Source organism: Petaurus breviceps, unplaced genomic scaffold (genome assembly GCF_028583685.1).
Source record: "Petaurus breviceps papuanus isolate PSGF00001 unplaced genomic scaffold, PetGlider_PUasm1.0 90459, whole genome shotgun sequence".
Taxonomy (NCBI): Eukaryota; Metazoa; Chordata; class Mammalia; order Diprotodontia; family Petauridae; genus Petaurus; species Petaurus breviceps.
The window spans coordinates 2,517,972-2,533,744 of NW_027187259.1; the positions used below are offsets into that span (position 1 = coordinate 2,517,972).

General features: G+C 38.5%; 1 protein-coding gene across 5 annotated transcripts in view; it reads right to left on the reverse strand.

Annotated features, from left to right (window-relative positions):
* Positions 1 to 1,471: 1,471 nt before the first annotated feature.
* BRWD3 (bromodomain and WD repeat domain containing 3) overlaps positions 1,472 to 15,773 on the reverse strand; it is a 133,569-nt gene continuing 119,267 nt past the window's right edge. For 4 of the 5 annotated variants that reach the window (XM_069062553.1, XM_069062555.1, XM_069062554.1 and 1 more), the window contains 3 exons: positions 13,184 to 13,281; positions 12,391 to 12,570; positions 1,472 to 8,568 (listed from right to left, as the gene is read on the reverse strand). In XM_069062553.1, coding sequence (XP_068918654.1) covers positions 7,832 to 8,568; positions 12,391 to 12,570; positions 13,184 to 13,281 — 1,015 coding nt within the window. In that variant the 3' untranslated portion in view covers positions 1,472 to 7,831. The remainder of the gene's footprint in view (positions 8,569 to 12,390; positions 12,571 to 13,183; positions 13,282 to 15,773) is intronic. The other variant, XM_069062552.1, reaches the window with a different exon arrangement.

Sequence of the window (15,773 nt, forward strand, 5' to 3'; positions counted from 1 at the left end):
CACACACACACACACACACACACACACACACACACACACACACACACCCTATTTAAACTCTAAGCTTCATGAGAATAGAAGCCATGACAATCTTGATTCAGCCCAGCACATTGCAAATACTAAAAACATTTGTTGTAAAGCACTTTTTTTCCTCCTATGCCTTTACTCAGGAAAATGTGATCTGATTGAGGTCCCAGTAATCAAGGAAATCTTCTTGTTGCAAGCCTCCTGTTGCTGTGGTGGTGATCAGTTACTAACCTGTGCTAACACGCATGCTCTGAATCATCTGGGTAAGAGACGATCTTGTGAGCCTCTCATCTAGGGAGCTTCAATTGGTTAAAATATCAACTGAATACTTTAATGATCTGTGATAGCAATCAGCATGGGCACACAAAATCAGAATTTTCCAGATGGAAGGGAACTTACTGGCTATCCACCCATGCACTAAGCCACAAAATCAATACAGATTGGAGACCTTCTACAACCTCAGTCACTGGACTGAAAAGCCTCCTCATTGGGGTTGCAGCCCTTCTAGTCATGAGCCCCTAAGTATTCAGAAGTCATTTTATCACTGGCCTTGTCTGGTGCAGTGTTCAAGAGAGCTTAGGCCGCCCCCCCCCCTCCAAATGAAGCATCTCATCTGTCAACACCCTAGAATAAGAGGCCCACCTTCTCAATATTTGTCCCACAAAGGTGGGATAATAAGGCTCACTTATCCTGCTTTGATCCCTCATTACTCCCAGGTTGCTGCTGCTCAACTCTTCGTGAGTTATCATAATTGAAGTGAATAACTCAAAGGGACAGAATGACATGGTATCTGTCTCCAGAAGCAGTAACACTGGGTTTTGTTTGCACTTCCTGTCCACGATGAAAACAGATTCAGTGTCATAAAACCATAAAGTATCCCAGAAGCACAGCTCTGAGGGTCCTTCTAGACCATCTAGTCCAACGCGTAAGTGACCAAGGATCTCCTTTCCAACATACCCAACAAATGACCAGCTGCATGCAGTAAGGGAGGCCCTCTGTCTCAAGCAGACAATTCCTTTCGAAGACAGATTTTACCAAGTTTTTCCTTACATTTGTCAATCCTCAATCTGCTTCTCTTCCACTTCTACCCATTGCTCCTAGCTCAGTATTTTTTTTTAACTTTGGCACTGTATTTAGAGTCTTTAAAAATTGATTTGACCTATGAGCAGAAGTGCCATTTACTGAGCACAAAGACTACAATTGCAGATGGGCAGAAAAGAGTTGACTAAAAACTTAGGAGACCTTGAAGATGATGAGATGCCAACTCGGCAGGTAGAATTCAGTACATATCCTGAAGATGAAAAGATAAGAGATTCAGAAATTTCTGGAAGTAAATTCAATTCAATGGGATACTGAATGTGACTACTCTGCAAAGATCAAATTTTCTCAGTTTGGATGTTCATCTTTCCCAGTTAAGAAGCAATACAAAAATCGAATCCAAAGCAAGAGTTTATCTTTTTTATTAAGACACAGCTGGAAAACGATAACATCTCAAATTACATAAGTGAACCCCCCCCAAATTTACAGATTTACATGTTTATAATACAAACACTAACAGCTCATTGCATATAAATATTACATTTGGTCTGCCATCATTGGGTGGCATTAAAAATCCCTGAAGTATATTTAATATTTAAAGGGACCTGAGATTGAGGTTGTAAATATATGGGCATAAATATCCCTTGAAAATCAACACCCAAACTAAATGTATTAGTTCAATCTGTTTTTGTGCATTTTTGGTGGCCTGCTTTAAACTGTCAGGAACACATAAAATTGTAAGAGGTTAGACAGTACTTAAACTTTGTTCCGAGCTCAACTGGAAAAAAAAAAATGAGAAAACAAAACGAACAACCCCAAATTCATCTTCCCCAATCAATACTGTTGTAAAGAATATATTACTTTTGCTAATGAAAAACAATACTTAATATATGAAAATGTTTAAGACTTAAGGAAGAAATCTGAAAAATGTTTCTTTAATGTTTCAAAGGGAGTTTTTAACCTAATAAAAATCAAACACTTCTTTTTTTTTTCACCCTCCCAATCATATCAGCCAAAGGCCATTGTCATAGCCACTGGGGGTGCCAGAAAGAGATGGGTGATAACATTTCTCAAAACAGTTTATTTCTTGAATTTTGTACAACAGATAGCAAATGCATAAACATGCAGTCCAATTCTTGGCCTGCCAAATAATCTTGAAGCCAGTGAAGGTCTGAGCACTGGGAGGGAAGTACATGGCTAAACACAGAAAATACGGAAGGAACTAGGCTGAAAAGTCCCTATTAGCTGACAGAGTGTTAGCTCCTTCAGCTTCTGGCTCATGGTCACCCCCACCCCCCCCTCTATCCCTCCCAATCCCGCCCAACACCACAAACTTCCCACCCTTTGCCCTCCCCATACATTTTAGTAAAGCACCACTTATAATGTTACAGTTAAGACTGCAGGCAATTCTGCCATAAACCAAAAATTTCAGGGCTTTGTGACTCAGCTAGAAAATCTTGTTGAGAGCCAGAGGAGGATCTTAGACATCTCATGTTCTGAGGTCTAAAACACAAGTGTTGAGACCAAAGTTTTGCAGACTGACATTCTAACACAGCAAGCCGCCCAGATTTCAAGTGTAAACATCAGATTTACCACCACTAAAAGTGACCCAACACACATTAGCAGTAACTTTCCCAGATGAAGAGAATCCTTCATTCTCTTGGATAGCAGGAGGCTCCTTATGTCTCTCAGGTAAACAACATTTTAAAAACATTCTGTGGCAGAGAAAAGAACCAAAAAATGTAAACGCCAAGAAATGACATTTTTCTAACTCTATGAAAGTTCCCGTTTGGACCTACAGTAAGAAATTCCCAGTGTTATCTGCCATCTTCTCATGCTTTGCTACCGACTCTCCTCATAACCATGAGTTAAGGCATGAAGTAGCAAGAGTGCATTTTGGCAGTGAGTTAGTCTAGTATCCCCCTCCTCAAAGACTAGCACTGGTGGCCACTCCAAGAGTTTTCAAACAAAGTGTTCCTTTAACCATTGGTTTTTTTAAAGAGAAGTCACATTAGCTTGGCCTTCCTTACTGAATTTTTAGTTTCAAAGACCCCTTACTCATAAACAATATCCTAACAATTACTTCAGGGTAATTTCCCTTCTCAAAACATTGACCCCAAGAAAAAGAAGATCACTGTGCTGTTAATACTATATAGGGGCTTACAAAGGAGTAGAATGACAAGATATAGGATACAAAAGTCATTTGCTGATTGCCATCACCACACACTGTTGGTTAAGAATTAGAGTTTTTAGTACCTCCTAATATCTCATGTCTGTTTATAGAGAACTGCAAAAAAATATTTCCCCACCTAGATTTCTAAAGATTCTGATAGCCATCGGGTTTGCTCTCCAGAAAGTACTAATCCTTCTCTTCTTAATCAACAAAGGTTTCCTTTCCTAGGTTTAAGTGTTATAATAACAAGTGAGTATATAGTTAGGCAAACAAACACACCTTATTTAACTCTTACTCTATAGAGTATTTTCTATTTACACACTTGCCAGTCCTGCTGACTTGTGCTAATGTAGATAGCAGTTTTGTATCATAGAACGTGGAATAAAGAATGAAACTGGGCATGAGAGTTCCAAGATAAAGGAAAAAAAGGATGATTAAGAAATGGAAATATCAGGGAGATGAGTGCCACTTGTATGGTATAAATGGAGCACCTGGAAAAATGATTTTCATCTTTATATTGGCATAAAAAAATTTTTTTTTTGGTTAACGTGGAAATAATCACTTTCATGTAAAAAAAAAAAAAATTGAAAGGGCATGGAAAATCTCCCGAGATGATTTTCAAAGCAAAAATAAAGAGTAATGAAATCTTTCTTTTATGATACAAAAATTAGTCTTTGAAAAGATGCTGCAAGATTCTATTTCCAATATATTTTTTAATGTTTAATGTATCATCAAAAACTGATGCTAAATACCAATAATGTAACCCCTCCTAAAATTAGTGTGAATTTCAGAAATCAAAATGGTAGTGATCACTTAATATCGCAATAACAAATGACCAATACTTTATATTTAATTATATTTAACTTAAGATGGTTTAAAAACTGTGCAAAAATCCCAAAGTTTGAAGTGAGCACCTGTTGATAAACTATCAACTGGGTATTATCATTTCATCACTTAAGCCATAACATAGCTGTAAAAAGGCTCAAAAGTGCTGAATTTGAAAATGTCGGCAGTGGTATTCACATCATCTATTTTCAATACAGCTCCTAGAGATGCCTAATGGTAAATGAGCCATAGAATGGAAACTTTTTAAAAAGAGAAAGAAAAGGAAAAAGTAGGATAAGGTATAAGAGAAACAACGACATCCACTCATTCTGAATCTGACTGGGTGGGAGGAGGGGTTTAGAAAAGTAAATGCGAATTTTGAACACTTTGTGTGAGACCTCAGTTGTGCAGAATGAGCTCCAAGAATTTCATTCAGTTAGCCTAGATTTCTGGGAGGGACAGGAGCGGTAACACAAACACTGATCTTCAGGGAAGGAAAGAAAGGAAAGAAAAAAGAGGGAAGTAAAAAGGACAATAAATTAAGGTTCAATAGAGGCATATGGATACATACCTAAACTGGACTGCCAAGAAGGTAAATCAGGAGCAGTAGTAGAAAACCAAGAATTGGATCATGGTGGAATAAGCTCCTTTTCCTATCTAAAATAAGGTGTGAAGATTTAGAAGTGCAGATGTATATAGAAATGCAAAAGCTAGCTGCCACCAGACTGCTGGGGCTTGGGGGGAACAGTTCTTATTGCTGGAAAAGAGAAAGCCAACACACAACCCAGTCCCAAAGAGGCAAACCAATCTGTTATAAATAAATATACACAGGATACTCATTGCTAGGCTCTTCAAACATTAATAACATGAAACACTGTAGGCTTGCTAACAGCTTCACTAACCATTTATAATCCATTATATGAAGACCAAGCTTATAATGATACACGTACATAAATATTTTTATGGACCTAAAAATAAGTGGACTTTCCTAGCAATGAAAAATTGTATGTTCCCCCAAAACTCTCTCAATTAATCACCTGCTCGACTTTTCCTAGGGCCCAGTCAAGGTCTTACTTAAACAAATGGCCTCTGAGAAAATGGGAATGAGAAAGTAATGAAAGTTTAAAAAATCTACACAGCTTCTACAGGAGACTTTTAAAAATAATATCTAAATTGGAAAACAAAAGCTCAGATATGAAAAATAAAAGACTCATACAAACTGAGGCTATTTTCATGCATATAGAAAGTCTGCATGCAAACAGATGTTTTGCAAGCAACAAGGACTGCATTGCTCTGGCACAACCTGCTGTCTTGTTCTTAAAATTCTAACCCAAAAGATTAAGACTCACACTAGAGCCAAATGTTGCTTCACTATTAGCTTCACAGTATTTCATGAGACATAAACTAAACTCTTCAAAGAAACACACAGTTAACCTTATTCAAACGATCTTATACCTAGAAGAATGTCTTGGGGAATAAACATGATTTCTCTTTTTCAAATAAATAAATAATGCTTAAACTAGCTAAGATTGCATAAATGGCAATTCTTCTACCGCATTTTAATAGAGGAATGTCAAAAAGGAGTTTATGCTAAGAATCTATGATGGTATATACTGGAGTGCACATATTAACTGAAATATCCACGTTGCACTGCTCAGCATAAGGTCCGAGGAAATACAAGTACAAGCTCTTCTAAGAACACAAAAGAGGAGTGACTAAAATAGTGCACATAGGCAAAAATCAATGTGAGACCCGGATTGCAAAATGATGCTTGAATTTACACCGTGATTACAGCGTGGCAGTGAGGTTGCACCTATGATGGAGTTTGGGTTTAGTGAGGAAAAAGACTACAACAAAAAAGTTATCAGTGACATTTACTGTACCAAAAAGCTAAGTTAGTGCCATTAACATTTCATAACACTTTTGTTAAGCCCAAACATTATTTGTATGACAAAATGAAATAGGCTCAAGGATGTCCAGTCCAAGATACCCTCCTCCACTTCATTTGCCCCAAATATTACACTTGTGTGTATTGCCCTTCCTTTGCTCTTGATGGAATTATCAGAAATCAAATCATCCAAAAGCATGGAATGATTTGTAGTTAGCTTTGCAGTTAAGAAGTAATTTAGGATGGCTGAGAGTGAATTAGGAATTGGCTGAACCTGTAAGTTATGGTAAAGTCCAACAAATCTGCTACTGTTAAAATCAGCGATGATCTTCTTCATTCCATCACAAGAGCTAAATACCTGCTACTCAATGAATATGAATGTCTCAAATTCAAGAAATAAAACAAGTCTTTTAACCCAAACTTTCTTATGGCACCATATGTATTCTATTGCTGTTGAGCACAAGAGTTTTCCAAGTCTTTCCCCACCCACAGAAATTCATCATCCAAAACATCAGCATACAGTGCAACAAGGTTCTTTTCCAAAAGACTGTAACAGAAGAGCCCTTTTTTTAAATAGTATGAATAGAACCTACAGAAGTTGACCCCAAATATTAGCCAGCTAAGACATCACAGCGCAAACTAGATGTTAAATTTCAAGATTTGAATGAAAACCAAACAACCCACATCTGTTAAATAGTAAGTAGTAGCAGAGACATAGAAACAACAGCCCAATATACTACTTACACAACATGTTCTAATACAAGCTAAGGTAGCGTACACAAGGCTTGTGGAATTTTGACAATTACTGCTATTAAAGTCAGAGCCAATAGGATCATAAACAACCTTTTTGGCTTATCATTTGTGAGCAAAGCATTTCTAATGATCAGCTAATTCTAACTTCTTCTTAGTAATGCAGAACTGCATCTATTTTCTTTTAGGTTTCCAGTAGTTGTAGTTTATGAGAGGTAGCTGAGCTACTGTATTCAGAGAACTCACTCTGTGCAGATGAGGAATTTTTCAGACATTAACTTTTAGCTACACAATGTCTAATAATGCAGTAAAATATAAGAAAAAGAAAATAGATGCAAGTAACTTTTGCATTTGGCACCTTTTGTCTAGATTTTTATACTTCTCAAGTATTGTTTTTTTAATAAAGTTAATGCACACATCAGGACACACCACAGCAAAGGTTTGCTACATATTTACAAGGCACCAACCCTTTTCTCACCTTTTAACACGAAGAACCAATGAAAAGCATATCAAGATCCCCCCAGCTCCCCACCTTCTTGCTCAGGTCCCCCCCCCCCCCCCCCAAAAAAAAACCTGTCGTATAAATATACTTCAGCTCAGTACAATTTGTGAAAGTTTGGCCTGGGATGATTAAAATAATCCAGATCCTTCTTACAATATAGAAACTGTAAACATTTTATAGCTGCCTTTAGGATTGGTGTATTGTGCAAAAGTTATCATTATTACTGTGTATAGGAATCAAAATGGTAAAAAAAAAATTATATAAAAACTCTGTAAGAAGGTGCTGTAATTTCTATAATACAAAACCAAAAAAAGGGCGATTTCCTTTTTTGTGATAAAAATGTCATGCTACTGTAGAGAAGCCAGAAGCTCCTTTAACATAGTAAATATGTAGTGTGGGGGGAGCAGAATTTCTTTAATTTAAGGCCTAATGAGTAAGGCTTGCAGGGAAAATTGAAGTGTGGAGAGCTCGAGTCTCAAAACAAACATATACTGGCATAATGAAAAAGCACCACTGGAAGGAAGCAGAAAGTCCCCACACAATTTGCTTGGTAGATTTGCCTGGTAAGTTCCCTGTAGTAGAAGGCCATTGGGATCTGATTTTTTAATTCTTCGAAAATATTCATTTGTTAATAATTCCATCCCATGAGATGACTAACCCGGGCCTTCTCTGTCATTTTACGTACTCTGCCTGATCTGGACGTACCAAGATTCAGTGGATCTTCAGTGGGAACGAAGCTGTCATTGTCAGAATCATCGTTATACAAAACAGTTCTCCGGCCTTGGTTTCTTGTTTTAATTCGGGGCAGTCTACTAAATCGACCTGAAAACATGTTGTCAAATTCATCTTCTGCAACGCGTGCACGTTTGGCTCTAGAGCTTCCTCTGGAGGTTCCTCTTCCTCCTCTTCCTCTTCCTCTCCCCCTCGCTCCATTTCCTCTTCCTCTACTTCCACGACCTCTGCTTCCTCTTCCTCTTCCTCCTCTGCTACATCGGCCCCTTCTGGTCCATCTACCTCTTCCTCCAGCTCCTCTGGTCTTCCAAGGTCTTTTTCCACTGGCAACATCCTTTCTGATCTTTCTTTTAGGTCTGGTATGAATGACTTTACTGTAGTCGTGGTCTCCCTCTACATAATCACGGTCTGTTCTGGAACTTGAATCAGAGTCCGTATCGGAGCAACACGAACTTTCAGAACTTGAACTAGACTCCCCGCTCTCTGACGAAGATAATCTTGTTTTTGCTTTTGTACCTTTTTCCTCTCCTTCATCCAGGCTTTCATCATCTTCTGATGTAAGTAATTTTCTCTTCACTCCTTTCCGGTGCCGTTTTCCATTACCATTTGTAAGAGGTTCATCAAGGGACTGATCTAAAATAGGAGGGAAAATTTTTTAAAGTTAAGACTAAGTTTGTTAAGATGGCTACTAAGGTTCAAAACTGAGCTAAACAGAGATGAAATATACAACGGATCTTACATACCTTAAATTACAAACATGTGAGTCATATCTTTTGTTTTTTACAACTAAGAAAAAAATTTGTCTTTGACAAATTCTTTTTTAAAAAGAATTATTTTTTAATTATTTATTTGGTGTATATTAATATTATTATATTATAATATATATTATATATAATGCTATATTATATAGAATTATAAATTAATATATAATAATATATATTATTATATCATTTTAAATAATTAATTAATTGTTTTTTTAAGGGCTGATTTAAATAAACTACTTATCTTAATTTGAAGCCTGCAAAAAAAACAAAGCTACTATTTCCTGAAAGGTAATATACAAAAGCACATCAACATCAACCAGTCTTCACTAACACCAAAAGGGAGAGTTTTATTGGGTTTTGTGAGTTGTGCATGCATGCTTTAAGAGATTTCCCATAACATGATCCTTTGTCAGAACTCACTGTCATGGGATTTCTGATCCTATCAGGAAATCTGTTTATCAGTTCTATGTAGCTCTGTAATACCACTCTTTTTTCTTACTACTAATAAACTATAACCTCTACCAAGCTAGGGGTAATGTGCTAATTATCTCCCTGCTGAACCTACTTTGTATGCTGCTTTGTAGTTAATAAAGGAAGTCTGAATAAATGAAGCAAACTTTTTCAAAGACTGTATGGTAATCAAGTCTGTCAATAAACATTTATTATGTGCTTACTATGTGGCAGGCACTGTACTAAAATCTGGGGATATAAATAAAGGAGGGGGGGGGGAGTCCCTACCCTCAAGGGACTCACATTCTAAACATGCAAATAACAGTACACAAAAGATCTGTACAGTGAAAGTGGAACAGTAATCTCAGAGAGAATGGGGAAAGGGATCCTAAGAAGATAGGATTTGAGCAGTCTTAAAGGAAGCCTGTGAGGTTTGGAAACAGAGGCAAGGAAGGAGAAGATTCCAAGACAGCCAGTGAAAAGGTACAAAATCAAGAGATGGAGGGTTATGTGGGAAGAACAAAAAGGTCAACAGTGCTACATCAAAGTACATACATGAAAACTGAAGAGGTAGGAAGGAGTTAGGTTGGGAGGGGCTTTAAAAGACAAACAAGATTTTGTATTTGATTCTAGAGATAACAGGGAGTCACGAGGGTTTGCCGAATAGGGGGAAAAGATGGTCAGGCTTGTCCTTCAGGAAGGACATTCAGGCAGCTGAGCAGAGGATCGACCAGAGTGGAGAGAGACTTGAGGGTGGCAGCCCCACCAACAGGCTATTCCAACAGTGGAGATATGAGGTAACAAAGCCCCGCAACAGGGTAGAGCCAGTGTCAGAGGAGAAAAGGTACAAATGACAGGACTTGGGGTGAATCAGTGAGGTGGTGTGTCTGGGTGACCAGGAGGATGGCGGTGCTCCTAACAATAATACTGAACTGCTGGAGGTGAAGAAAATGAGTTCGGTTTGGGACATGTTGAGCTGAAGATGTCTACAAGATATTCAGAGACATCCAAAAGACAGTTGAAGATGGGAGACTAGAGGTGAGGAGAGAGATTAGGTCTGGATATATAGATCTGAGAATCACCAGCAAAGAGATTATAAATGAATCCATGAGAACTGATGAGATCACCAAGTGAGAAAGAGGAAGAACAGAAAAGAGTCCAGACAGGGGACATCCCGGGTTAACAGACAAGATGTGGGTGAAGATCAAGCAACAGAGATTGAGAAGGAGCTGTCAGAGAGGTAGGAGAAGCAGCAGAGAGTAACATCAAGAAACCATAGAGGAGAGACTATCCAGGAGAAGTGAATGACCAATAACGTCAAAAGTTGCAGAGAAGTCAAGACAGATGAGGACTGAGAAAAGACCATTTGATTTGGCATATAAGAGATCCTCTTCATAACTATGGAGAGCAATGCCAGTTGAATGATAAGGCTGGAAGCCAGACTGTGGAGGGCTGAAAAGAGAGTGAGAGGAGAGAAAATGAAGGCATTGATTTTAGATGGGTTTTTTTTACTAAGTTTAGCTATGAATGGAAGGAGAAAAATAGCGGGATCCAATGAGGATATTTTAAGGACAAGGGAGGGAGATATGAGCCATGCCTGTAGGCAGCACTGAAGCAGCCAATATACAGAGGGGGCAACCTGGAGAAGACTCCATGGAATGGGACTGAGGTTGCACAGGGAGGAGTTTGTCTTGGCAAAGGGAAAGGCCACCTCTTCACATGAGACAGGAGTAAGGGAGGAGATAGTGGGGGATAAGTTCAGAAAGGATGAACATTTTGGAAATAGTTGCTGTAGTGAGTGGGATAGTGAGTCAGTTTTAGGGAGGTTTAAAAAGGACTGCCTTCCTGCAGTGAGGACCCATCCAAGATTCATTATGCAACCTAAATTTGCAGGTGGATCCATTCAGCACAGTTTCTTGATTTTCTCTCTGATCAGCAGTAAATCAACAGGAAAGGACCGTCTCAGCATTTCAATAAATAAATACTCTTGGATGAGAGTATAAGACACATTACATGATCCCAGATTAAAAAGAAAAGTAGTAGTAATGGTAAATACTGAACTAAAAATCTATGATTCTCCCCCTTTAGCCCTTAAAAACCATTTTAATTGTGACCATAAAACATAAGATCTATTCATTTAAACATTGCAATTTTTTTCCCCATCCATTTAGTCTCTTAACATATTATTTCCCAACAGCCCTAATCTTATTGGTCTCAGTGATGGATCTCCTCATTTTAGAAAACTTTTCTCCTTATTCAGAATAATTTTTAATTCCTGTCAAATTCTCTTTTAAAAATCACAATTTGTTATGAAATAATTACTGGCCATTTGCTCTCAGTCAAGTCAGTCTTAAAATTTAATAAGCACCTACTATATGAAGAACACCATTCAAGGTGCTGGGCAGGGTACAAAATTTAGATGAAACATAGTTCTTGCCCTCACGGATCTTACAATTTACTAGGGGGATACAACACAGATACCAACAAACAGAATAAAAAAAACATAAGAAATGCATTCAAGGCATATGAAATAAAATGAGATGAACAATCCAATGGGGACAGGCATTACTGAAGCAGTGAAAACTTTGTGTAGAATATAGCATTTGAGCTGGCTTTTTAAGGATGTGTAAGAATTTTAATTTTATGTGATAAGGAAGAAAGGACATTCTAATCATGAGGAAGGATACTTTTTTTTAGCAGAACAACATAATCAGAGCTGTATCTAAGTAAGAAAACCCTGAGGTTACAGAGGTGGGAGATCTGATGAAAGGTTACGACACAGAAAGAAATTATGAAAGCAAGAGAAGGCACAGATTTAGGTGAAAAGAAAAAAAGATTGTTTTTTGTTCTGGATAGGTTAAATTTGAGGTGCTCGTGGAATAGCAAAGTAGGTAGCTAGAAAAGGAAAATATGAAATTATATACCTTATCCAAATTACATACCATTAAATTATTCAGGTTAGCAATTACGAGGAAACACTATAAATATAAGTCCATTATTTCAAAAACAAAAAAGGAAATCTAATTTTTACACTTTAAATACATTAGCTTTTAAATGACTTAAATGTCATTTAAACAGATACTGCATAAGTCAATCAAATTAAACAATCAACAAGCACTTATTAAGCAACTACTACCATGTGCCAGGAACTGGCAAAAAGAAAAAAAAATTGTCCCTGTCCTTACATCTTATTGAAAGGCACCAATTCAAAGAAGACATTATTAAATTATTTATATCCTACCTATTTCAACTGATGTAGCTTTAACCCGGGACGATGTCCTTTTCCTAGGATTGGCACTACTTCTATTTCGGCTTTGTGCATTTGAATATGAAGATGAACTTTGTCCCTCAACGGCTTCATCGACTACATATCCAACAGGATCGTCACCAGGGTCTGAAACTTCAATTTCAAGAGAGTGCACTGTTAAGGAGACAGCAATGAACAATCAGACCCATACTGTTATTTAGGACCTGAAAAGATGACTCACTCAGCTGTACTATGTTAGAATTAAAAATGGTAGAGTTCCAAACTTGATTAGGATTATACTGAACAACAATATATTCTCAGAGCTCTCAGTCAACAGCATCTACGAGAGCATGCTGAACGAGCCAGATCCACCATGCCAAAATAAATCCCCATTTCTCATATTTCAAAAGAAGTTCAAACTATATATGACAATGACAACAACAATACATGATAGGCAAGTTTAAATAACGTAGTCCGTATGGAGTCTCAGGTTTCGGGAGCACAAAAATGATTCGAGATAGATCTAGTCAGAAATCTTCATTTCTAAGGGTGACTGGAGCTCAGCAGCCAAATGACTTGATGAATTCTCATTTGCTAACACACACAGGACCTTAAGTTGTAAGGACACTAAGTCAGAGCTCCTAAAGGTGAGAAGCAAAGGCAGATCTACAAAGGACAGGAGTCCAGGTCCTTGGACTGCAGAACCCCTGCTAGAATCTCCTCGGTCTCACTTGAGACCTTTAAAGACAGAATCAAATGGAGGCAGAAAGCAAATGAACATTTTTACCATGAGATGAGACAGAAGAGCTCGTCCGGGTCAAAGGCAGTGAGGTATTTGGGTCACTTTGAGACTCTATCTTCGCTTGTTTCTGCTTTCCTTTTGGACTAAAAGCAAAAATATTCAATCATAAGTAGATGGTCTATATTAGAAAACAATTTGCAAAGTGAAACAAAATATTTTTACCGTAAGATCATTTAGAAGGCATCCTAAAACAACTACATTTCGGCAAAGTTAAATGATATACCTCCAAATTTTATTGAATTTCTGACAGATTGCACTAATAAATGAAGCTACATGGCACTTTAAGGTTTACAAAGCACTTCACATTTACCAACCATTTGATGCTCACAACAACCCTGTGCTGCAGAGGTCTTTTTATTAAGTTCATTTTTACACTTGAGGAGACTGGCTAAGAGATAAAAACTTAGTGAGTCACTTGTCCAGAGGGATTCAAACTTTGATCATCCTGACTCAGTACAACACCTTCCATTGTGCTACCTAGATGAATTATCAGTGAATTCATTTTCAGTCACCTTAATTCCAAGCTAAATGGATCCATACCTATGGACTACTAGTCCAGGGGTGGGGAACCTGCAATCTCAAGGCCACATGTGGTCTTCAAGTGTGGCCCTTTAACTAAAGCCAAGTTTCACAGAGCAAATCCTTTTGTTAATGGAATTTGTTCTGTGAAATTTGAATTCAAAGGGCCACATTTGAGGACTTAAAAGAGGATCACATGTGGTCCTGAGGTCGCAGGTTCCCCACCCCTGATCTAGGCTATCCTTTACACAGAATTCCAAATATCTGCAAATATGTCCATACTACTGTAATGGGAATTGCAAATTTGGAAGATCTTCCCTGCCCCTAGGCTAAAATGCACCTGAAGCCTGGGGAGGGAGGCTTGTTTTTCAGTAGATACTTTTTGATTGACCAGTGGGTCAATAAGGTTGTTATATTCTCTGACCCAGGAGAAGGCTATATAAGCCCTGATGTGTAGCTTTGTTTTGGGACTCACTTTGAAAAGTGTTCTGTGATTTGATCTGAATTCTGGGAAGCCGTTGTTGAGAGTCCCCCGGCTTTGAAAAACCCAGATGTGGAAACCCAGATGTTGACTGGGTATGAATGTAATGGCTGGACAGTTTGGAAATCTGTCTACTTGATCTGTTTCTGTCTTGATAATTCTGCCTGTATGCTTTGAAGTTCGGGGTGCTGACCTTTTTCCCCTGAACAAGGTAAACGATATATGTCTGACTGATTAAAGTAAGCTTGTTAACCCATTTTGAGTTGCTTTCCTTTAACAAAGCAGATCCAAGAACCTGTGCTAGCAGCCACCCTGGGAACGCTGGGGTGTTTGCTGCTACAACTACTCATGAATCTGAATAAAAAGATCATGTATATGAGACTGCTTTGCAAAGTAAAAAGCACAAGGAAGGATGGAACCAGGTGATATGGCAGAGTAAAAGGAAGTACTACTGACCAAATTTCTCACAGCTAGTCCACAATGATCTAGAAAATGCACCAGCCTGAGTCCTAATTAGGAAATTCAAGAAAAATAATCAAAGTAAATCATTTTCCCAGCTGAGGTTGGCAGAGAAATGCAGAGAGGCCTGTGGACATTGGGGATGGGCTTTAGGAGGCATGTTCAGGGGAACCTTCCAGCACAGAAAATGAACAAGGGATTGCAGCTGTGTACTCAAGAGAAAGGAGGTCCCAGATTGTGTACAGAGGGGCCTGACATTGTGCAGGTAACAGGAACAGATGCTAACTGGCAATTCTCACACTCATACCCTGAGGGGAGGTCAAAGATCCAGTGTGGTATGAGGAGGGGAACCTGTGGCGGGGGGGTGGCAGGCCAGGGAAGAAAACAGTTATGTGTCCAGGGCTGCATCCAGAATAAGGTCTGAGATCCAGCTGTCAGTCTATTCTGAAGCCTACGGTGAAATGATCAGGGCAGGGAGACCAGAATGAAAGGGAAGTCCACAATGCTGTCATGCGGAGCCTGCAGAACCCTCTAGTTGGCTGAAGGTGGCTGAATCCAGCAGCAGTCTATCTCCCTGAGTTTACCTAGCTGGTTTAAACCAGAAGCCAAGTCATAGTTGTACTGCTCAGATCAATTTAGGTTAGAAACTTTCAGGACTTCGAATAGGAAGGCAACTCTTAAGCTTCAGACTATATTTGATCACTCAGGAATCACAGAATAACACAACACTTCGCACCTTAAGAAAGCAGCAGCAAAATCCAAGAGGACACAGAAGTGGACTTAGCACGGCCCAGTCATTCCTATTAGAAGTACACAGACACTACCCCTGGAGTCGTGAGGACCTGAGTTCAAATCTGGCCTTAGACATTTATTAGCTATGTGACACTGGACAAGTTATTTAACCCTGACTGCCTTCAAAAAAAAGGGCACAGAGCCCAACATCCAAAGTCTGGAGGTAAGACCAGAAGAATGAACAAGCAAAAAAGGAATCATATCATAAAAAACTTATCATGGTGATGGGGATGTTCAATGTTTCATAGACGAGAAAGACTCTAAAAGAAAGACACAGCTTGGTCACGAGTTCTACTAGAACTCCTAAAAGTCATGAAGCAAGAG